Source organism: Dipodomys merriami, unplaced genomic scaffold, assembly GCF_024711535.1.
Source record: "Dipodomys merriami isolate MVZ:Mamm:240054 unplaced genomic scaffold, mDipMer1.0.p SCAF_5, whole genome shotgun sequence".
Taxonomy (NCBI): Eukaryota; Metazoa; Chordata; class Mammalia; order Rodentia; family Heteromyidae; genus Dipodomys; species Dipodomys merriami.
The window spans coordinates 56088762-56107604 of NW_027206068.1; the positions used below are offsets into that span (position 1 = coordinate 56088762).

The following is an 18843-nucleotide window of genomic DNA, read 5'->3' on the forward strand; positions in this document are numbered from 1 at the left end:
ATATTATTGCCTTCAGAAAGAAGTACTGTAATGCTATAAAATGACATAAGCAATTTATCTTGGGTTGGTTTAATCGTGTTAGTAGAGAGATTTAAAGTAAATTATGAAAACTGCTTTAACTTTATGCTCAATAAGTGGGGATTAAAATGAATAAAATTTTAGTTAATTTTCACTAGGAATCAAATTCAATTTTTTGCAGGAATATGGCTGTGCAGTAAAATTATGAAAAAAAACTGAACCCCTCAGGTCTTTCTTTTCTTTCGTCTTTCCCTCAAAAGGGAGTAATATTTATAGTTTTTTGACTTGCAGGTCAAATTCAATGTTGAACTACATAGGATTTATTTTAATTCAATAAAACCCCCACTTACTTCAAAAAAGCAGATCAAAACATTATGAATACAAATATATCATATGTATTATAGCTAAAGTAGATGTACTTTTTTTGATAGAACCAATTAGTGTTAAATTATCTTGTGAAAATTACAAAAAAGAGGTGTGGATAATTATAATTGCAATGTGAACTGTAAGATATAGGTATTCCTCAAAAGAGAGGTCTAATTGTTAAAAAAATAGTCTCAACTGGGGGTTCAGTTACTGTTTAGTGGTAGAGCATTTGCTTAGCAAGAAAAATATTTTTATACATATATGTATAACATATACATATATATGTATATCTTAGATATCTTACGATATCTAAAATGTTACTTTCCTCAATCTCTTTTCAAAACCATATTTCCACACGGAAAAAAAGTTGTCCCCAATTTCATAATTTTGACATACAGATGAAAATTTAAGCATGGGGTTCCAAAAATGACCATAGAATCAGCATTGAAAGTCCAAAACATAGATATAAATCTCTATTTCCTAAGAGGTACACCAACTATCTTAATTTGTCTGTGGAAAAGTTACTCCTCCCTCTATGTTCCCCATCCTGATCTTTTTCATCCTAGTCTACCTTTCCCTAATTACAGTAGGGCAAATACTGGCTACACTTTCCTCTCTCCCATCTCCAGTGTCTGATTAATCCAAAAGACCACTTAAGTCCACATTCTCTTGCCCTTGACCTTGTCACCAAAGTGAGCTTCCCCAAAGCAGAACTTACCATGCTGCCCAACCAACTCCAAGACTCTGCTCCAATAAAATAAAATGAAGAGCTGACCCAATTTCTTCAAGAGTTTCATCACTACAGTGGTCTATCTCTAACTATATTGCCAAGTTTCCTGAAAGCCTTCTTTACACAGAGTTCTTTTAATGAGTTGCACTCTCTGATCTGAATGTATAAGCTTTCTTTCACACTTCGTATCCACTCATTCATTAATGAATAAAGATAAATGTCTATAGAATACAACTCTGTGACAGATAACAAAACCTTGTAGGGTCTTAAGCAGTGCGTAGAAGATTTGTGCCTGTGCTCAGGAAGTTGAGCTCTTGTGATGGCATACATCATCCTCTTTTTCAGACTCCAGCATCTTTATCTCATCTTCCTCTCAGCGTATACACAAATTGCACCAATGGCTCCCACTTCTAAACTTCAGGGCTTCTGAGCATGGCTTCCGAGTATGTCTTTGTTGTAGGGTTCATGTCAGACATTTCTTTTCTTAGACTTTTTTTCTAGTTTATATTCCCAATAGACTCTCAATTGTTTACAATAAAGAGCAGATTTTTTTATTGATATATCCTATAATACCGAGGACATAGTCAGATCTCAAATCAAGTTGAAGAGGCTTGACTCAAAATTTAGGCATCATGTAGAAAATGAACTGCCTAACGAGGTGTGCAGGCAGGTTACCAAGTGCATTTATATTCCCTATTAAGTGTTTATACATTCATTCTGCTTACATTTCTCAGTTTTCTTATCAATTTTAATGTATCCTTCCATAGCACATCTGGCTTACTTTTGATTTTAAATGTTTTAAAAGACTCTAGCCTTAAAGATTACAATGTTTTCATAAATATACATGAAATTTATCTTTTAAAACTCCTTAATGTATGTGTAGCTGATGACTTAAGCCTTAGCTTTGCATCTGTTCTCTCTTTATACAGAAATTACTCTGTATACAAGAGTGGGATTTTTTCCCCATTGAGTTACATGCTAATGTATTATAGCCTGAGGAAGTAACATATAATACACTCTCCTATTCCTAACACTATGGTATTTCTATGCAGGATTATTTTTCAATGGTCTGGAGATACATTGCTCCCAAGGCAATCCAGTGTAATGCTTATATATTGACTTATTCTGGAGGAATGGATTATAGGGTAGAGTTTACAAAGACCTCTTTCCATCTTTCCTTGACTGGAAAAACTACAGCACCTCCTTCATCTTTTTTTTTTTTTTTGATAGAACCAACTCATGACTCCTGCATTGTGTTTTTTAATAGCAATAGAAACTAAAATCATGTGATTACTCATAATAGCATGAAAAAGAGTTGGTCTAAATTCATAAGGTGGATGTTCCTAGTAAAAGTTGGGCAATTTGATCAGCAAGATCTAACCAGAAAATGAAACCATATTGTGAGACTTGAAGTACATTAGTTTAAACTATATTGGCTAACTGCCAACAACCATGATCCTAGAAAAAGGAGAAAATAATGATACTTTCAGAGGCAAAAATGGTTCCTATGTGGACATTGATTTCAGTCTGTCCATAAAGGCTTAACAAACATTAGCGTATACTTGGACTTGGTTATACAAAATGACATTTTAGACAAAAAAAAGAAGTAACAGTTTTTAAAATGCATGCGTATCAAACTGTGTGCTAACATAATTTCAGGTATAATTGTTTAGGATAAGTAAATTTAGTGTACCTTTTCCATTTCTACCTTGCTTGAACTTTTCTCAGCATCATTACTGAATCTGAAAAATAAATCAAATCAAACTATTGTATAATTCTGCTCACATGTAATTCGAAAAAAAAAAACCTGATCAAAATATCAATATTCTTTACCCTGGAAGTTGTTTTGTTTTCTCTTTCCTTTCATTTGTTTCTTGTCCAATGACAGTTTCTGCAAAACATTAAATAAATGAAAACAATCTAAGTATGAAAGTTATTATTGGGTGGACAAAGATAGATGCATTACTAAAAATTTAAAAAGCAATTTCACCTATTATCAACCTAAAATTTATTTTAACACAGTATTTTATAGACACAAATATCCCCAACATGTTTTTCATCGCCTCAGAGCAATTCATCTGAGTCACAAATAACCACAGAGAGATTACTTATTGTATCCAAATGGAATGTGGAAATTAAAGGGTCCCATGATGAAGCAAGAAATCATTTCAGGGTAAAGAAGAGTAACTTGGAGAGTAATTCGTAAAGATATGAAAGAATAGTCCATCAAACTGGCTAAGGAGCATGAAAGCCATTCTTCCTTCTTCCCCTTCCCCAAATTCAATTTTAAATTTAAGGTTAGCACCGTTCTATTAGTCCTTTGTAGAGCTACTGGGGATTTTGGAAAGATGAGAGTTCAATGTGCATCATGCATGTATAGAGAGTCCATTCAAAATATATCTCAGAATTCTTGAGTTTGTGCTTATTGCCCAAATAATTAGACCCCACGGTGGCCAGATCAACACATGATACCATCAACTTCCAGTCCATGGGTGGCAGATTCATTGAAATAAGTCATCTGCGTGGCTTCAACCTCTGCTTCAGCACTGATGATCTGCTGTGCCACCGCCTCCACAATCGGCATCACCATGGCAGCAGTAGAGGTGTTGCTAAGCCACATAGATAAGAAGGCAGTACTGCTCATGAACCCCAACGTCAGCCTGAAATGAGAGAGCTTTTAGTGTGGAGCTGCTTGTGCTAGCTTTGGTTTACAAACTATGTTATTTGTGAGTTGGGAATCCATTTTTTTCCTAAATGATCGAAAGTTATGTTTCTTTCCAGATGGTGAGGTGAACTCTGTGTACAATCAGAGCCAAACAGAAATCAAAGTAGCTCATGTAAGAGTGGAGTTCTTAAGGGACTTGTCTCCTAGAGAACCATAAGAATTTTCACTCAAAAAACACACGCCATTAAATTTACACCAAACTGCAAGTTGGCATATGGTTTGCAATATTAACAGTTTGTAATATTAGCTTAAAATTGGATTGCTCTTGGCAGATGAACACCACATTTCAGATACAAGTAAAATCAAGGTGCAAATAGTGACACTCACTAGACACTGTGCTGGAAATGAACTCTACACCCCCACATGGGAGAAAATGAGGGAAGAGGTGACATTGTTCAAAAAGAAATGTACTCATTACCTGATTTATGTAACTGTAACTGTTATCCTTCTGCATATCACCTTTGCAATAGTAATTTAAAAAAATATTAATAAAAATCAAGGTTGCAAGCATCTTTCAAATACAGAGTTGCTTGTTTTGTAGTTGATATAATGCTGTTAGTATGGGTGTCAAGAAGACAAAAAGACTGGGAAGGTGGCTCAGTGGTAGAGCACTTGCCTTGCATGCATGAGGCCCTGGGTTCTATTCATCAGCACAACATAAGCAAAAAGAAAAAAAGACGGAACTGGCACTGTGGCTCAAGTGGTAGAGCACTAGCCTTGAGCTGAAGAGCTGAGGGACAGTGCCCAGGCCCAGAGTTCAGGCTCCACGACTGGACCCCCCTCCCCCAAAAAAAGACAAAAGAAAAAGGAGAGAGATTAATATTTATAAGTCTTTGTACTCCACCACACTTGGGGTTCAATACAGAGTAGGTGGAGAAAATGGTTTCAACTCTTGCTAAAATGAGGTTTCAGAATTGTCTATAGATCCTATCATCTAGGCTTTCTTCAATCTGACATTTCTTCCTGTTGTCAAACATCAGATTTATTACATTGTCTTTTCTCACAACTAATTTGTTCTAAAAAAAAAACAAAACAAAACAAAACAAATAAGTTGTTCTTTTTTTTTTTTTTTTTTTTTTTGTGGGGCTTGAACTCTGGGCCTGGACGCTGTCCCTCAGCTCTTCAGCTCAAGGCGAGCACTCTACCACTTGAGCTACAGCACCACTTCCAGTTTTCTGGTGGTTTATTGGAGATAGGAGTCTCACAGTCTTTCCTGCCCGGGCTGACTTTGAACCGCGATCCTCAGATCTCAGCCTCCTGAGTAGCTAGGATTACAGGTGTGAGCCACCAGCGCCCGGCTTATAATTTGTTCTTAAAAGTAACATACTCTAAGACTTTTTAGGATATTAAACCATGTCTATAAACTTTCAAAAATCACACTTGGGAAAAAGGTACAATCTCTTTTGAGTAGGAGGCTCTAGAAAATCATTCAGAAACACTTCTTTCCTACAGTTCATTTCTGAAATTCTCTGGCTCTCTTTTAAAAATAGATTTACAAGAACAATTCCACACTGTATTTCAGACTTGGATATGGTGAATATTTTCTATGTGTGAAACCAAGTAAAAGAAACCTTTGCAGACATCTGTGAAAGAGAAAAGATTCTTAATAAACAGAAACTCAAAAGCACTTTTAACTGATGGAAGCTAAAAGATCTGAAATCTTCACATTCAGAAGATTGGAATCAGATACAGGTTTCTCATTGGTGATAATGTCACTAGTGGCATTTTGTACACAATCCATTGTCTTCTCCTTTGGGTAAGAAAAACATTTTTTTTTCTAGAACCCAAGAAACATGAGATACCATATTACTTAAAGAATAAAGCACCTTAAATGCACATATGTTATAAAACTTGTAAGTAATTTCTTTTCAAATTAGGTTTGTATGTCATATATAGGATGCATTTGCATATGTATTCTACATGTGTAAGTATATGTAGTTTACATAAGTAAAACACTCACAAGTATATATACAAGCATACACTTGGTATTTACCAAAACAATTTGCTGAATACATGATAAACACAAATATGCCTATAGCCTAGAAGGAATTATACAACCGAAGTCAATAAGAAGATTTTCTTATTTTTCGAAGAAAGATGAGAAGTGAAGAACCTCCTAAGGCTTTAAAGCAAGTATCATTATGCAAATGATTATGACACTGGAGCTTTTCCTTAGCTTGCATTCATGTTCTTAACAAGAGGTGGAATAAAACCAAAGTAGGCAATTAATTTAATGAGAGAAAAAGGAAAAAAAATCAGTCAAGTGAGTAATTTCACGTATAGATGAAAGTTCCTAATTGATTGTTTCACTTCGCAACAATTGATTTAAAAAGAAAAACGTTCACCTTGTAATGTTTCTGCACACATTTGTATTTTGTCAGTAATGTCTTTGTCTTTGGCTCATAACATGCTCCCTGTTGATAAAGGATGCTCTTGAACAAGCTTTGAATGTGTAATCAGCCAAATAAACAAGATAGGAATGAAATCTACTCTGAAGTCTATCAATCTTGCCTGTTGAAGTTCAAGGCTTCTCTCATCTTTGACTCCAATGGTGCATTAAGGGTGAGAGAGTTTTGTGCACTTATTCCAATTTCCCTGTAATTAGACCTGCAGTGAAAGGAGAGTTGTTTTTTGTTTCTTCCTACAACTCAAGCATACTTTATATCACTTTCATATTTACAGAAGAAAAAGTCACGAACTACACTGTTATACAAGCAATTCCCTGGATGTTCATTAATTATTTGAATGTTTGCCCTGCCCGAAAAGGTCTGTTCAGAAAGTAGACTGGATGTAGTAAACACAGCACTTACCATACTGGATTCACCCCCACCATCATCACCATCCTCAGAGCAATCCTTTTGTGCAAATTCCATTTTTCTATCGATGTTGCTAAACAGATGACTCCAATTAGCAGCAGGTGAAAATCTTTGAAATATGCAGATGCCACCTGAAATTCCAATTAAACCCATAACCAAGAATACTGGTGTGGGGAAAAGAAAGATACTATTGTATAAGAAAGACATTATTAGGCTGCTCTTAACTTTAACCTCAACTACATATCTTTCTATTGTATTGACAGACAGAAATGTAGATGTGTTTGAATGCATATTTAAATATGTTCTATATTCTTACTCATGGTCTTATTAAGAAAAAAGTAAATGAGGGCTGATGATGCACCCTATAATCCCACATCAAGAGGCTGAGGCAGGAGGAGGATGAATCTGAGGATCGTTGGGCTATCTCAAAGAAATGAAAGAAAAAAGGAAAAAATAGGAGGAGAGAAAGACAAAATAGATGAAATTAAATCAATGAGATTTGAAGTCTTCTTGTAAGATAAATGCACTTTTTGTTTCTGTAACCAAATAGGATTTCATCAAAAAACAGAATTCTGCAATAAGAGCTCCGGGGTTCTTTCATAGCTGTATGATTTATCCATTGATCAATCTTTGTACAAATCAAACAAGAAGCTGCAATCATTAAGTGCTACACCACATCAAGTTTGTGAATTATATATTTCTTAAAAAGTATATTGTGAGTGAGGGAAGGGGTGACATTGTCCAAAAACAAATGGACTCTACCTGACTTATGCGAACATAACCCCTCTGGACACAACCTTTATAATAATAATAAAAAGTTTTAAAGTACATTGCTAGTCAAAATGCATGTGTTATAGAAACCAGTTTTTATGTATTTACTGAATTTGTTTCATTGAATATAGTGATCAAACTTCCAGTCTTCATAATAACTGACTTGTCAGCACCTTTGGCAGGTACGGCCTCTGCATCTTTCTTTGAGGCATTTGGTTCACAAGGTTTCCAGTGCTCCTGGGTTCCCTCCTCCCTATGCCTTATTTATCCAGAGCTCTGTTCTTTGTTCTCTCTGCTTTCTCTCTTTACTTTCTCTTTTAGCGATCTCAGGTCATAGAGCTTGGACTGCCATCTCTGTGCTTGTAACTGGCAGATCTCCTATCTCCTGATCAGCTGCCTCGCATGAACTCTTGACTCTGGAGAGCTACACCCACCACTACTCAACATCTTCACTTAGATGAACAAGGGCCACTTCAGATTAACATGTCTAGCATTGAGCTCTAGGTGTCTACATTTCTTCTACAATAGATCTGTGCTGTTCCTCATCTTTCCCATTTCACATGAAAATTTTTTTTCCATTGAGCAGGTCAAAAATCTAGGAAGCATCCTTAAATCTCTTCTTTCTAAAATCCAAACAAGAAAGTTGATTGGTTCAACATTTATTAGTAATATATTCAGTATCTCTTTATACCTGGTCTGAATTATTATTTGATTTTTAAAACATCCCTTGCATTGTATGGCTTTTTCATGTTCCACTTTGGTATGATTAAAAATAGCTTTAAATGATATAATAAGATTAATTAAATAATTAGACTAAGTACTGAATTTTAAGTATAGGCCCTTCTGCCTACATCTCTGAGACTTTTCTTGGTGCTTTGTATTTTGGATCAGTTATTTGTAAGCTCAAGGTCAGTTACCCTGTCTGGAAAGAGAACCACAAGACTGAAAAGAGTTGTCCCCATTAAAAGTCCTAAGTGCTTTTTCTTCCTGGAAGTTTTAGCTAATCAAATCTATTTTTTCAATCATACAAATTTAAAATAAAATTAGGCTGATATTCTAGAGTTGATAAATCCTCTGCAAGATTTGGATGCTTCTGGAGTGATCGAGTCATTAGACCTAGTTCTAGAAATAATGGCAATATTATACAGCATATATGACTAGACCTGATATTTAATGACTCACTTAATTCCTAAATATTCTTGGCAAACTAGTTTTAGTTCTGGGAAGAGAAAAGCTTGATGGTGGTAATAGAGTTAAAGATAGAACATTTGAGAGTAGAAATCGAGTTCTGGGGGTAGGAACCATACTAATTTTAAAAAATTCAAGCAACACTGGCATGCACAACTGTTAATACTAAAGGAAGGCACCATGTCTTTTGGCTCAAGAAACTCAGATTTTTGGATTTTTTTATTGTGAAAATACTGTACAGAGAGGTTACAATTACATGGGCAAGGTAATGAGTGCATTTCAATATTCCAACCTCATTCTTCAAGGAAATAGAAGAGGCAATCCAAAAATTCATATGGAACAATAAAAGACCCCGAACAGCAAAAACAATCCTTAACAGAAAGAACAGTGCTGGAGGAATATGAATACCAGATTTCAAACTCTACTACAAAGCCATAGTAATCAAAACAGCTTGGTACTGGCACAAGAACAGACCTCAGGACCAATGGAATAGAATTGAAAACCCAGAAATGAACTCACAGACCTACAGCCATCTAATCTTCAATAAGGGAGCTAAAAAATAGAATGGAAGAAAGACAGCTTCTTCAGTAAATGGTGCTGGCAAAATTGGTTAACTACTTGTAGAAAACTAAAGCTAGGTCCTAATATATCACCCTGCACCAGAATCAACTCCAAATGGATCAAAGACCTCAGAGTCAAAGCAGACACTCTGAAAACATTACAGGATGGAATAGGAGAAACCCTAAGTCTTGTTGGCACAGGCTGAAATTTTCTTAATAGAGACCCAGAAACACAACAAATCAAAGAAAGGTTGAACAAATGGGATTGCATGAAATGGCAGAGCTTCTGCATGACAAAGGACATAACTAGCAAGATCAATATAAAGCCTACGGATTGGGAGAAGATTTTCACTAGCCATACAACAGACAAGGGTCTCATATCTAAACTATTCCTGGAACTCAAAAAATTAAATCCCCCAACAACAAAGCTTCAAAGAAACAACTGCCCAATAAATAAGTGGGCTAAAGACTTATAGAGAAACTTCTCTGAAGAGGAAAGAAGGATGGCCAATAGACACATGAAGAAATGCTCAGCCTCCCTAGCCATAAAAGAAATGCAAATCAAAACAACATTGAGATACCACCTCACCCCAGTTAGAATGGCTATAATCAAGAACTCTAATAACAACAGATGCTGGAGGGGATGTGGACAAAAGGGAACCCTACTTCATTGTTGGTGGGAGTGTAAACTTGTTCAACCACTTTGGAAAGTAGTATGGAGGTTCCTCAAAAGACTCCACATAGAGCTCCCCTATGACCCAGCAATCCCACTTTGGGGCATTTACCCGAATGATCACAAACAAGACCGTACTAAAGCTACCAGCACAACTATGTTTATTGCAGCATTATTTGCCATAGATTTTTGGATTTTTTAGCAGTAGAACTTCAGTAAGGAAAACTAGAATACAGCTTTATCTGTGTAATCTTCCAAACCAATGATAATTAGAAAGAAAATGAGGTAACTTATATAAGCTCATACAAAATAAATGAAATACATCAAGAGTATGAGTAAGTTAGTGTAAAAAGAGACATACCAGCAGAAATATACAAGAGAGATACAGAGAGAATCAGGAATTTAAAAAAGAAAAAAAATGTGGGCTCCAAAATGGGAACAACTTTTCTCTTAGGAAGAACTGTAATCAAGGGATAATTCAAAAGGCAATCTCCACCCACACAAAAGACAGATAAGCCTCATGAGAACAGTGGTGGAGAAAGGCAAGAAGATGGAATACCAAAGGTGATAAATTACACTGACTGAGAACTTGAACTTGACATCTTCCCTGAGAATGTTTTAGCTGTGGTTTAGGCAGGTTTTGTTTTCTGGATGGCTGGAGACTACATGGAGATAGATATTCTTGTTTCAGTGCATTTCATGCTTTTAATGGGAAATTGAATCCATTTTCTTCAGATGGGTAGCCTTAGATTGTATAAAGGTAAAAAGAAAGAAAGAAAAAAAAATACCAGCACTCAGCGTGAATAAACTCCTCTCAGTGAGAACCAAATAGAAATACACATGAAACTTAATTTGGCTTTAGCTTTTGAAATGCCAGGTTTTTGGAAAAGAAAACAGGGAACTTTTCCTTCATTAAAAACAAAAGAAATTGCTTTTTCAATACTGTGAGATCAAATTCTGATGAACAGAGAAAGCTTTGGCAGAATGTGAACACGTTGGTCCTTTTGTGCAGGGAAGGAAGCACAGAATAGGCATTTCTTCTACAGATAGGGGAGATTCAGACAGTGAGAAATATGCAAAATTCCCAGAGAGAAGGTACCACTGAAAGTCCGGGGGACTTCAGAGGAAGCCTTTAGCAAAAGGATTATAGTTCTTTTTTCAAAAATGACTTTTCTCCCAGGAAACCACCACACAAAATAAAGAATGTACCAATGATGGCCTTACTTACTTTTGTAGAAGGCATGATCCCAAACAGGGGAAACAATAGGCCTGGAAGTAGAGCTGTGATTGACAGAGGCAAAGCTTCTGTGATCCACAATATGGCGACCACAAAAAGGACGTAGGCACATTCTGCTTCCTAGAAAGGATGAAGGCAAACGCAAGGTAAACAAATGGGAAGCAGAAAGGATCATCTAAGTCATCACCACATTTGCTGAGCAGAGTCATGTCACAGAGAGAAAGAAGCAGCTCTCATGTCTTCTCATAACTAACAGCTCGAGGGGATCTGAGGGCCCCTGAATCTTAATAAATGTGATGAAAACTAAAGAAGGGGGCAAAGTCACTTGTTAAGCTTCACATTTGCCTTGACATGAATATCCTACAGTCAACTTTTCTGTGCTTGTATTAGTCTATATATGATGGTTTGGCTCAGTCAAGCTTGACCTTTCATACACTCTCAGTACTGAAGGGTCGTAGTAATAGTGAAGTTCTTAACTTCTAGGTGTCAGACCCCCATCTGCCTCCTAATTACATTTTTTGGTGCCTGCTTGGTTGAGACTCATGCAAGCCTACCTTCTAAGTAAATGGGTGGATGAACCAAAGGGAAAGTTTTTACTGTGCTTTATCAAAGAGGAAGAATGTGAGGTAGCTTAAACCCAGCTTTTAAGTCACATGGACTAGGGAGTAAAACAACAACAACAATTCCTTGTTTTTTGAAAACCACAGCTGAGATACTGAGGAGACACAGAGTCATTACACACAAGAATGGGACTCTAAATAGAATCTGTTGCTGTTTAGTATTGGACCCTAGATTCACTATTTGGAACACTAGTAAGGAGGGAAAGTTTATCTTGCTTTTTGACTTAGAAAATTTTGCTATGAAACCTAGAATATCCCCAGTGATCCCCATACATTCACCTCTGTCCTATGACTTGTTTTGCTTTCACACTGCTGGAATTGTGAGTTGCATATGAAAATTTACACAAAACTGCAATTTGGGTTTGTTGGGGTATTGATTCAAAGCTTATACAATTTCTCAATCTGTGACCCTTTGATTCATCTTCTTCAGCCTGAGTGTTCTGGTCTTGGTGTGGACTTCCCAACATCTTTATGCCATTACAGGATTTCTAAAAAGATCCTTAATAAACAAGATGTGTCATAACTTCATTGTGTTATATTTTCAAAGGAAAAAGAATAAAGGTGTTTTGATGTCGACATTTTGTTTGTTTGTTTGTTTTACAGAAACTGCCTCTCTGGTCTTGACAGACCATAAAACAACAAAACAAAGCTGGGCTATGACTCAGGCTTTCTAAAGTGTTCTACAGCCAGTTTGTGAATACTAGTTTAGTTTAAAATGTCAGACAGGAGGCTATGCATTTTCTTGTAATGAGAACCCATGGATAACTCAAAATTTCTTCCTTACAACTTTGTTTTCTGATACTTGCAAGAAACTAGGTTTTAACGACAAAATGCGTCCTGTTATTATCTTGTTTCCTAGTCAGAATAAACCAGTCTCCTGGTAGTCTGACTTTTTACTTCATCATTTTCTAACTCAAATCTGCTTCTCTATCTTTAGTCAACTTTTTTAGGTAAGTCCATTTCAAAACCAGCTAGATAATGTCTCAAGAACCCATTTTTATTATTTCGTTCTCTTGCACAAAGCCAAAGTCTTGGGCTAACCCTCTTATTAATTCTCTAGCACTCCACCCATCTACAGTGGCCTGTGAAATATTAGAAAAATAAAGACACTAATGGACTAGGTAATTGTGGTCACCAGGCAGTACCCTTGCCATAGAGACTGAAATTTCTTGCCAGCAAGGGACTTCTTCAGTTATATAGTCCTAACCTGCTCACGTGAGAGAGACAGTTTTGATGGCACAATAACAGTGTCCTTTAGGTTCATCCATGTCATCACAAGTGGAGGATTTTATTCCTTTTTTAAATGGCTGAATAGTATTCTGCTGTGTATAGATAACATATTTTCTTTACCCATACATTTACTGAAGATACATATAGGCTTATTCTATTTAGACACTTGGCTATTGTAAATATTGCTATCATAAAATACAAAAAGAAGGTATGTCTTTCACATATAAATTTCATTTCGTTTGGACATATATACCCAGTAATGAGATTGCTGGAACATATTGTAGTTCTAGTTTTAATATTCTGTGTAACTGCCATAGCTTTTTCTATGGTGGCCGCATCGATTTGCTTTCCCACTAGCGGAGCACAAGGGTTCCTTCTCCTCCGTGTCCTCTCTAGCACTTGTTACCTTTTGTTATGTTTGTAATAGCATTCTAACATCTGTAAAGTTATATCTCATGGTGATTTTAACTTGCATTTCCCTGATGACCACTTATATTGAACATTTTTGGTAGAACTTTTAGTTACTTGAATGTCTTCTTTTATGAAATGTCTAGGTCATTTGCCCACTTCATAATTTTTATCTGTTTGCTTGCTATTGCCTTATTTGGTTTCTTAATAGATTTTGGGTATTAATCTATTATCAGATTGCAACTATTGTCTCCCATTATCTAGGTTCCCAACTTCCTTTCTCTATTAATTGCTTTGTTTGTTGTTCAGAAGCTTTTTAGTCTGATGTTCTCACACTTGTTTATTTTGGCTTTGTTTCCTGTGCTTTTCAACTTTTGTTCAAAAATCCTTGCCCATTCTAATGTCTTGAAGTATTCCCTCTATATTTTCTTCTAGGGGTTTCCTAGTTTCAGGTCTTAGTTTTAACTGTCAAATCTAATCCACTTTGAGTTGACTTGCAGGTACAATGTGAGACAGGAAATTAATTTCATTCTTTTCTATGTGGATATCCAGTTTTCCCAGCATCACTTACTAAAGAGAATGTCCTTTCCCCATTGTGTGTTTCAGTGCCTGTCTGTCATGAAAATCAATTGATTGTAAATGCAGAATTTATTTCTAAGTCCTGTTCAAATAATTGATCCATCCATCTGTTTTACGCTGGTACCATGCTGTTTTGGTTAATAAAGGTTTGCACTGTGTTTTGAAGACAGATATGATAATGTCTTCAGCTTTATTCTTTTGGCTCATGGTTACTTTGGCTACTTGGGGCCTCTTCCGTGGGTACATATGAATTCTTTGAATGTTTTTTAAAGAGTCAGGTGACTATCTATCCATTTTCTCAAGACAGTGATGCTTTTATACCTGTTAAACAGATGCCCCTTTTGAATGGCAACTTCTTTCATTCTAATAGTTCTCTCTTTTTGGTTGGTAGATCATACACATATCCTTTTGATAAGTCCAAAGCAGAAAACCCTTCTTCCTCCAATTCCTCTTCTCTATTGAGTCATCCCATGTAGGCAGGAAAGAATTCTTTCCACTCAATACTCAGTAAGCTTTCAGTAACAGGTTAGTCCAGACACAATTGCAAATATTTTCTTGGAAGAATATGAAATTAAAATACATGAAATTATTATTTGCTTTTAAATCAAAGACCTATGGAGTTTTTTGCTAAGATTAAAATTATAAAAGATACCAAAAAATGACCTCTTGGTTGCTTTTTATGCTTTCCCATTGCCATTCACATTACCTCATCTAGCAGCTTCTAGTAGTTTCTGTCAGCTCTTAATTTTCAGTGCAGAGTGAGATTTATCTTGCTACCTAGGTTGCCTTCTAGCCAGGTCAGCCCAACAGCTGTCATCTGACTGACTGGGGATACTGAGGTGAGGCGGTTCCTTGTTCGGATAGTGTTTGCTTCCTGTGAGCTGCTTTCTGTCTTTCACATCTTCAAGCAAACCATTCTCCAATCTTTAGATCATGATATTGAATGGGAGCTGACCCCAGAATCATTGGTGGAGACTATGAACCACAAATTCTCTCATTCTTATCTGTGTGTTCTTTCTATTATTAGGCTTGGTCTTATGTCTCGAGCCCTCATTCGAACTACATCCTGGCTATTAGATTCCTTAGCCTAACAACCTCTTTCTTTTTCATTTCTTCCTTCTTCCTTTTTGCTCCCTACATGCCTGGCACTGGGGTCAATAAACTGTCACACCAGTGTGTTAAAGTCTTTACATGCTTCACAGAAGAGCCCTGGCTTTTCTTTCCAATAATGGAGTTGGTACTAAAACATTTACCTGTAGAGGTCAATTCTCATACCTGACGCTCACCATTAGATCACTGTCATAGTTTGTCTTCAACTCCTCAACTAAGTGCGCCTGAGCACATGCTGAAGAGGTAGAAAAGACAGACACTGAGGAGGAGGCAATTTAGATGATGATTTTTTTCCCTCTCATCAAGTTCTGATTGTCAAGTTCCCTTGGGATATGTGGCCAATAATATTTAAAAATCATCTTGGCTTTCTTTTAAATTATAGCTTCAGATAAAATTGAAATATAAATTCTGTATTAGAGTTTTCATCCCCCTTCCCTTTTTTAAGGACACCACTGACTGATCTTAGCGAGTAATTTGGCTGATAAACTGGCATGTATGCAGTTACAATCTCCTCTCAGCACAGCAGGGAAGAAAGCAGAACGAATCACAGGCCTCACCCACTGCAATTGATTTTCTAAAAAGAATACAAAGCAATTAGGAAAAGAGAAAAATGATGAATTCTGAGTCTGTGTGCTACAAAGAAACACTATTCTTATCTGACAGCACCTACAAAGGGCTTTGCATCTACCCTTCTGCAGGAATGACTCTTACAATTCTATATTAATTGAAAAGCTTAAAATGTTTTGTAATATTCTCATCTTGAAAGGTGGAGACTCTGAAGGAACTCAACTATTGGGTCAAGGAATAGCAGCTAGCTTTTCTTGCAAGCAGTTAGACCACATTGGAAGCAGGGACATGCAACTTAGTGGCTTTATCATGCCAAGGACCAATTTTTTAACCCTTATTTCCCACTCAGCATCCATAGCTAAATAGCTCCTGGAAAGAATCATGGAGATCATTCAGTGTCATAGTCAAAATGAATTAACTTTGGGATCACTTGGGGAGTTTGCCTGGGTTTTGCAGCAGCCGAGAGGTTGATACTTCGCACACAATTTACAGGTGAATGTAGGGTAACTGATAGGCAGACATTTTGAAGAAATTCTTGTTCTAGGCACTGGTGGCTTACATTTGTAATCCTAGCTACTCAGGAGGCTGAGATTAAAGCATCATTATTTGAATACAGCCTGGATAGGAAAGGCCCTGAGATTCTTATCTGCAATAAAAACTACTCAAGAAAAGGCCAGAAGTGGTGCTGTGGTAGAGTGCTAGCCTTAAGCAAAAGAAGCTCAGGGATAGCATTCAGGTCCGGAGTTCAAGCCCTGAACTGGCAAAAAGTACATAAATAAGAAAGTCTTAGTCATTTTATTTGTGAGGAAATGAGCCATATAGGAAAGTTTTCCAAATATATTAGGTTATACTGTGGAAAGATTCCCCAAATCTCAGCAGCTTAAAGCCATGAAGTTTATGTCTTGACCACTATTGTCCATCAGGGGTCAGAGTTACTACTAAGTTTTCTCTCAATGGGGAGGGATAATGGAGTAAGACAAATGAGCCTACTTTGTAAAGACCTAGTCTAAGCATCATTATGGAGCAATGTCATCTATGGACTTGGAAATCAGATCCCTTGTGCTCCAGACCCCTAGCTCCCTTTTGGAACTTCTGTGTTTTTGAGTAAATTTCTTAACTTCTCTGAGTTTATTCAACAATATTAGTTATTCCTAATAAATATTATGAGGCTTATAATGAGCATCAGATTGATTGTGGTTGCTAAACTAGTTATATAAACCTCTCATGGAAGCCAAGCATGCTGGAACTAGGATTGTGGCCAACCAAGGCAAAAAAAAAAAAAAAAAACATAGCAAGACCCTATTCCCACAAGTTGGGCTTGGTAGCCTATGTTTGTAATCACAATTACTGAGGAATCAGTCATTGATCTAAGCTGTCTCTGGTGAAAGCACAAGATTGTGTTTGGAAAATAAACTAAAGAGAAAAAGGACTAGGACTGTAGTTGAAATGACAGAGTGCTTGCCTAGTAAGTGTGAAGCCAAGGGGTTCAACCACCATACCACACACACACACACACACACACACACACACACACACACACACACACACACACACACACACACACCTATCATGTAAGAAGAAATGAATGAGACATCTTCCTGTTATACCTACATTCTTGTTCCATCTTTCTTTTCACTCTACCTTCTTCCTACATCCTCCTGCCATGTGACACCACCTATCCTTCCATTCGGCAAAGTTACCTGTCCTTGCTACTACCTGTGATAGCTAGTACTGAGGTAGGAGACAGAAACTGAACAGCATGCTCCCTGCTCTTGAGCTATTTACAGCCTGCAGGAGGAAACAAAAATCACAGCCAAGTGGGACCCATCCCATAATGAAGGCCAATGAACCCACAGTGCAATAAGAACAGTAACACTGACTGCTGGGTTCTCAGCCCAACTTTGTCTTCCAAGAAGCACAGGATGAGGTGGCCATTCTAGGAAGAAGCTGTGGCACGTGGAAGCGCACAGGGGCACAGAAGTCATGGGTATTCGAAAGATAGCCAGTAGTGAAGCTTTACTGATGTGGAAGACAGATTCTGTGGCCTTAAGGGCTTCGTCGGGCAACATCGTAAGTGTCCATCTGTGGGTACAAGTTTCTTCACATTATTATTCCCTCTGTCAGCAAAGCACAGCCATCAAAGATGTTTGATTAGGGACATGGGACCCGGTTGTTGTGTTTAAAATACTAGTCAGATGGGAGACCTAGGAGGAGAGGGTGTGAAAGGCCAGTGTGGGAGGAACAGAGAAGAGATAATGACACCCCTAGGGAAGCAGATGGAACAGAGAGAGGGAGATTAGGGTGGGTTTACCAGGAGATATCTAACACTGTCTGAGTGACTGGACTGGAAAAGATCTGAAGCTCTTCAGGGGTGAAGGGAAGCAGCCTTTTTCTGGTGGAATAACAGGAAGTGAGGGGTGTGTGGCTAAGGGAATGGAGCAATTAAGGGACGATGAATCTTTAGTCGTCTGTTCACATGCTTTTTGCTTATATCACAGTTCACTTGGCCAAACACTTTGGGCTCAGAAATTCCTTAGAAAATATTCATGAAATGAAAAGCCAAATGGAGTGGCTCATGCATTTAATCCCAGCAACTTGAGAAACAGAGATCAGCAGAATCATGGTTTGATGTCAGCAGAAAGTTACCTAGGCCCACCTCAACACAAAGCCAGGTGTAGTGGGACACAATTGTAATAGGTAAGAAGATTAAGGTCTCATACCTGCTAGGGCAGAAAGGATGATACTCTATCTGAAAAATAACCACAAAAGCTTAGGGATACAACTCAAGTAGTAGAGCATTGCCTAGGAAGTGTGAGGCTCTGAATCTGAACCCCAATTCCACAAGTGTGTGTGTGTGTGTGTGTGTGTGTGTGTGTGTGTGTGTGTGTGTGTGTGTGTGTGTGTGTGTGTGAAATTTGTTTTACTCGTTTAGTTCATTCATCCTTATGATTTCTGAACTTTCTCCCTTCTTTAGCTGTGTCCCTTCCCATCAAAATTTCTATGTTCTTTAATTTCTAAAACATTCATTTTTCTTTGGATTTGCAACATTTTCTCCTTCATCTTAAACCCCTACAATAATTCTAAGTGAACATTTAAAATGATATTCCCCATAATGTGTTTTTGCCTTTTTTAAAGTTTTTCATGTTTTCTTGGAATTTCTCCGCTGTCTCTTCTTCCAGTGTAGTGCTTTTAACTTTCTTCCCACTCATTTTCATTTACTTCCTCAATCTCTTGCCTTTCTCCTC

At 37.1% G+C, this 18843-nt stretch overlaps 1 protein-coding gene across 1 annotated transcript in view; it reads right to left on the reverse strand.

Annotated features, from left to right (window-relative positions):
* Positions 1-18843, reverse strand: part of Slc13a1 (solute carrier family 13 member 1) — a 66808-nt gene that overhangs the window by 41657 nt on the left and 6308 nt on the right. The window contains exons 2-6 of the mRNA XM_069996661.1: positions 11076-11204; positions 6650-6786; positions 3587-3774; positions 2948-3005; positions 2808-2856 (exon numbers count right to left, since the gene is read on the reverse strand). Coding sequence (XP_069852762.1) covers positions 2808-2856; positions 2948-3005; positions 3587-3774; positions 6650-6786; positions 11076-11204 — 561 coding nt within the window. The remainder of the gene's footprint in view (positions 1-2807; positions 2857-2947; positions 3006-3586; positions 3775-6649; positions 6787-11075; positions 11205-18843) is intronic.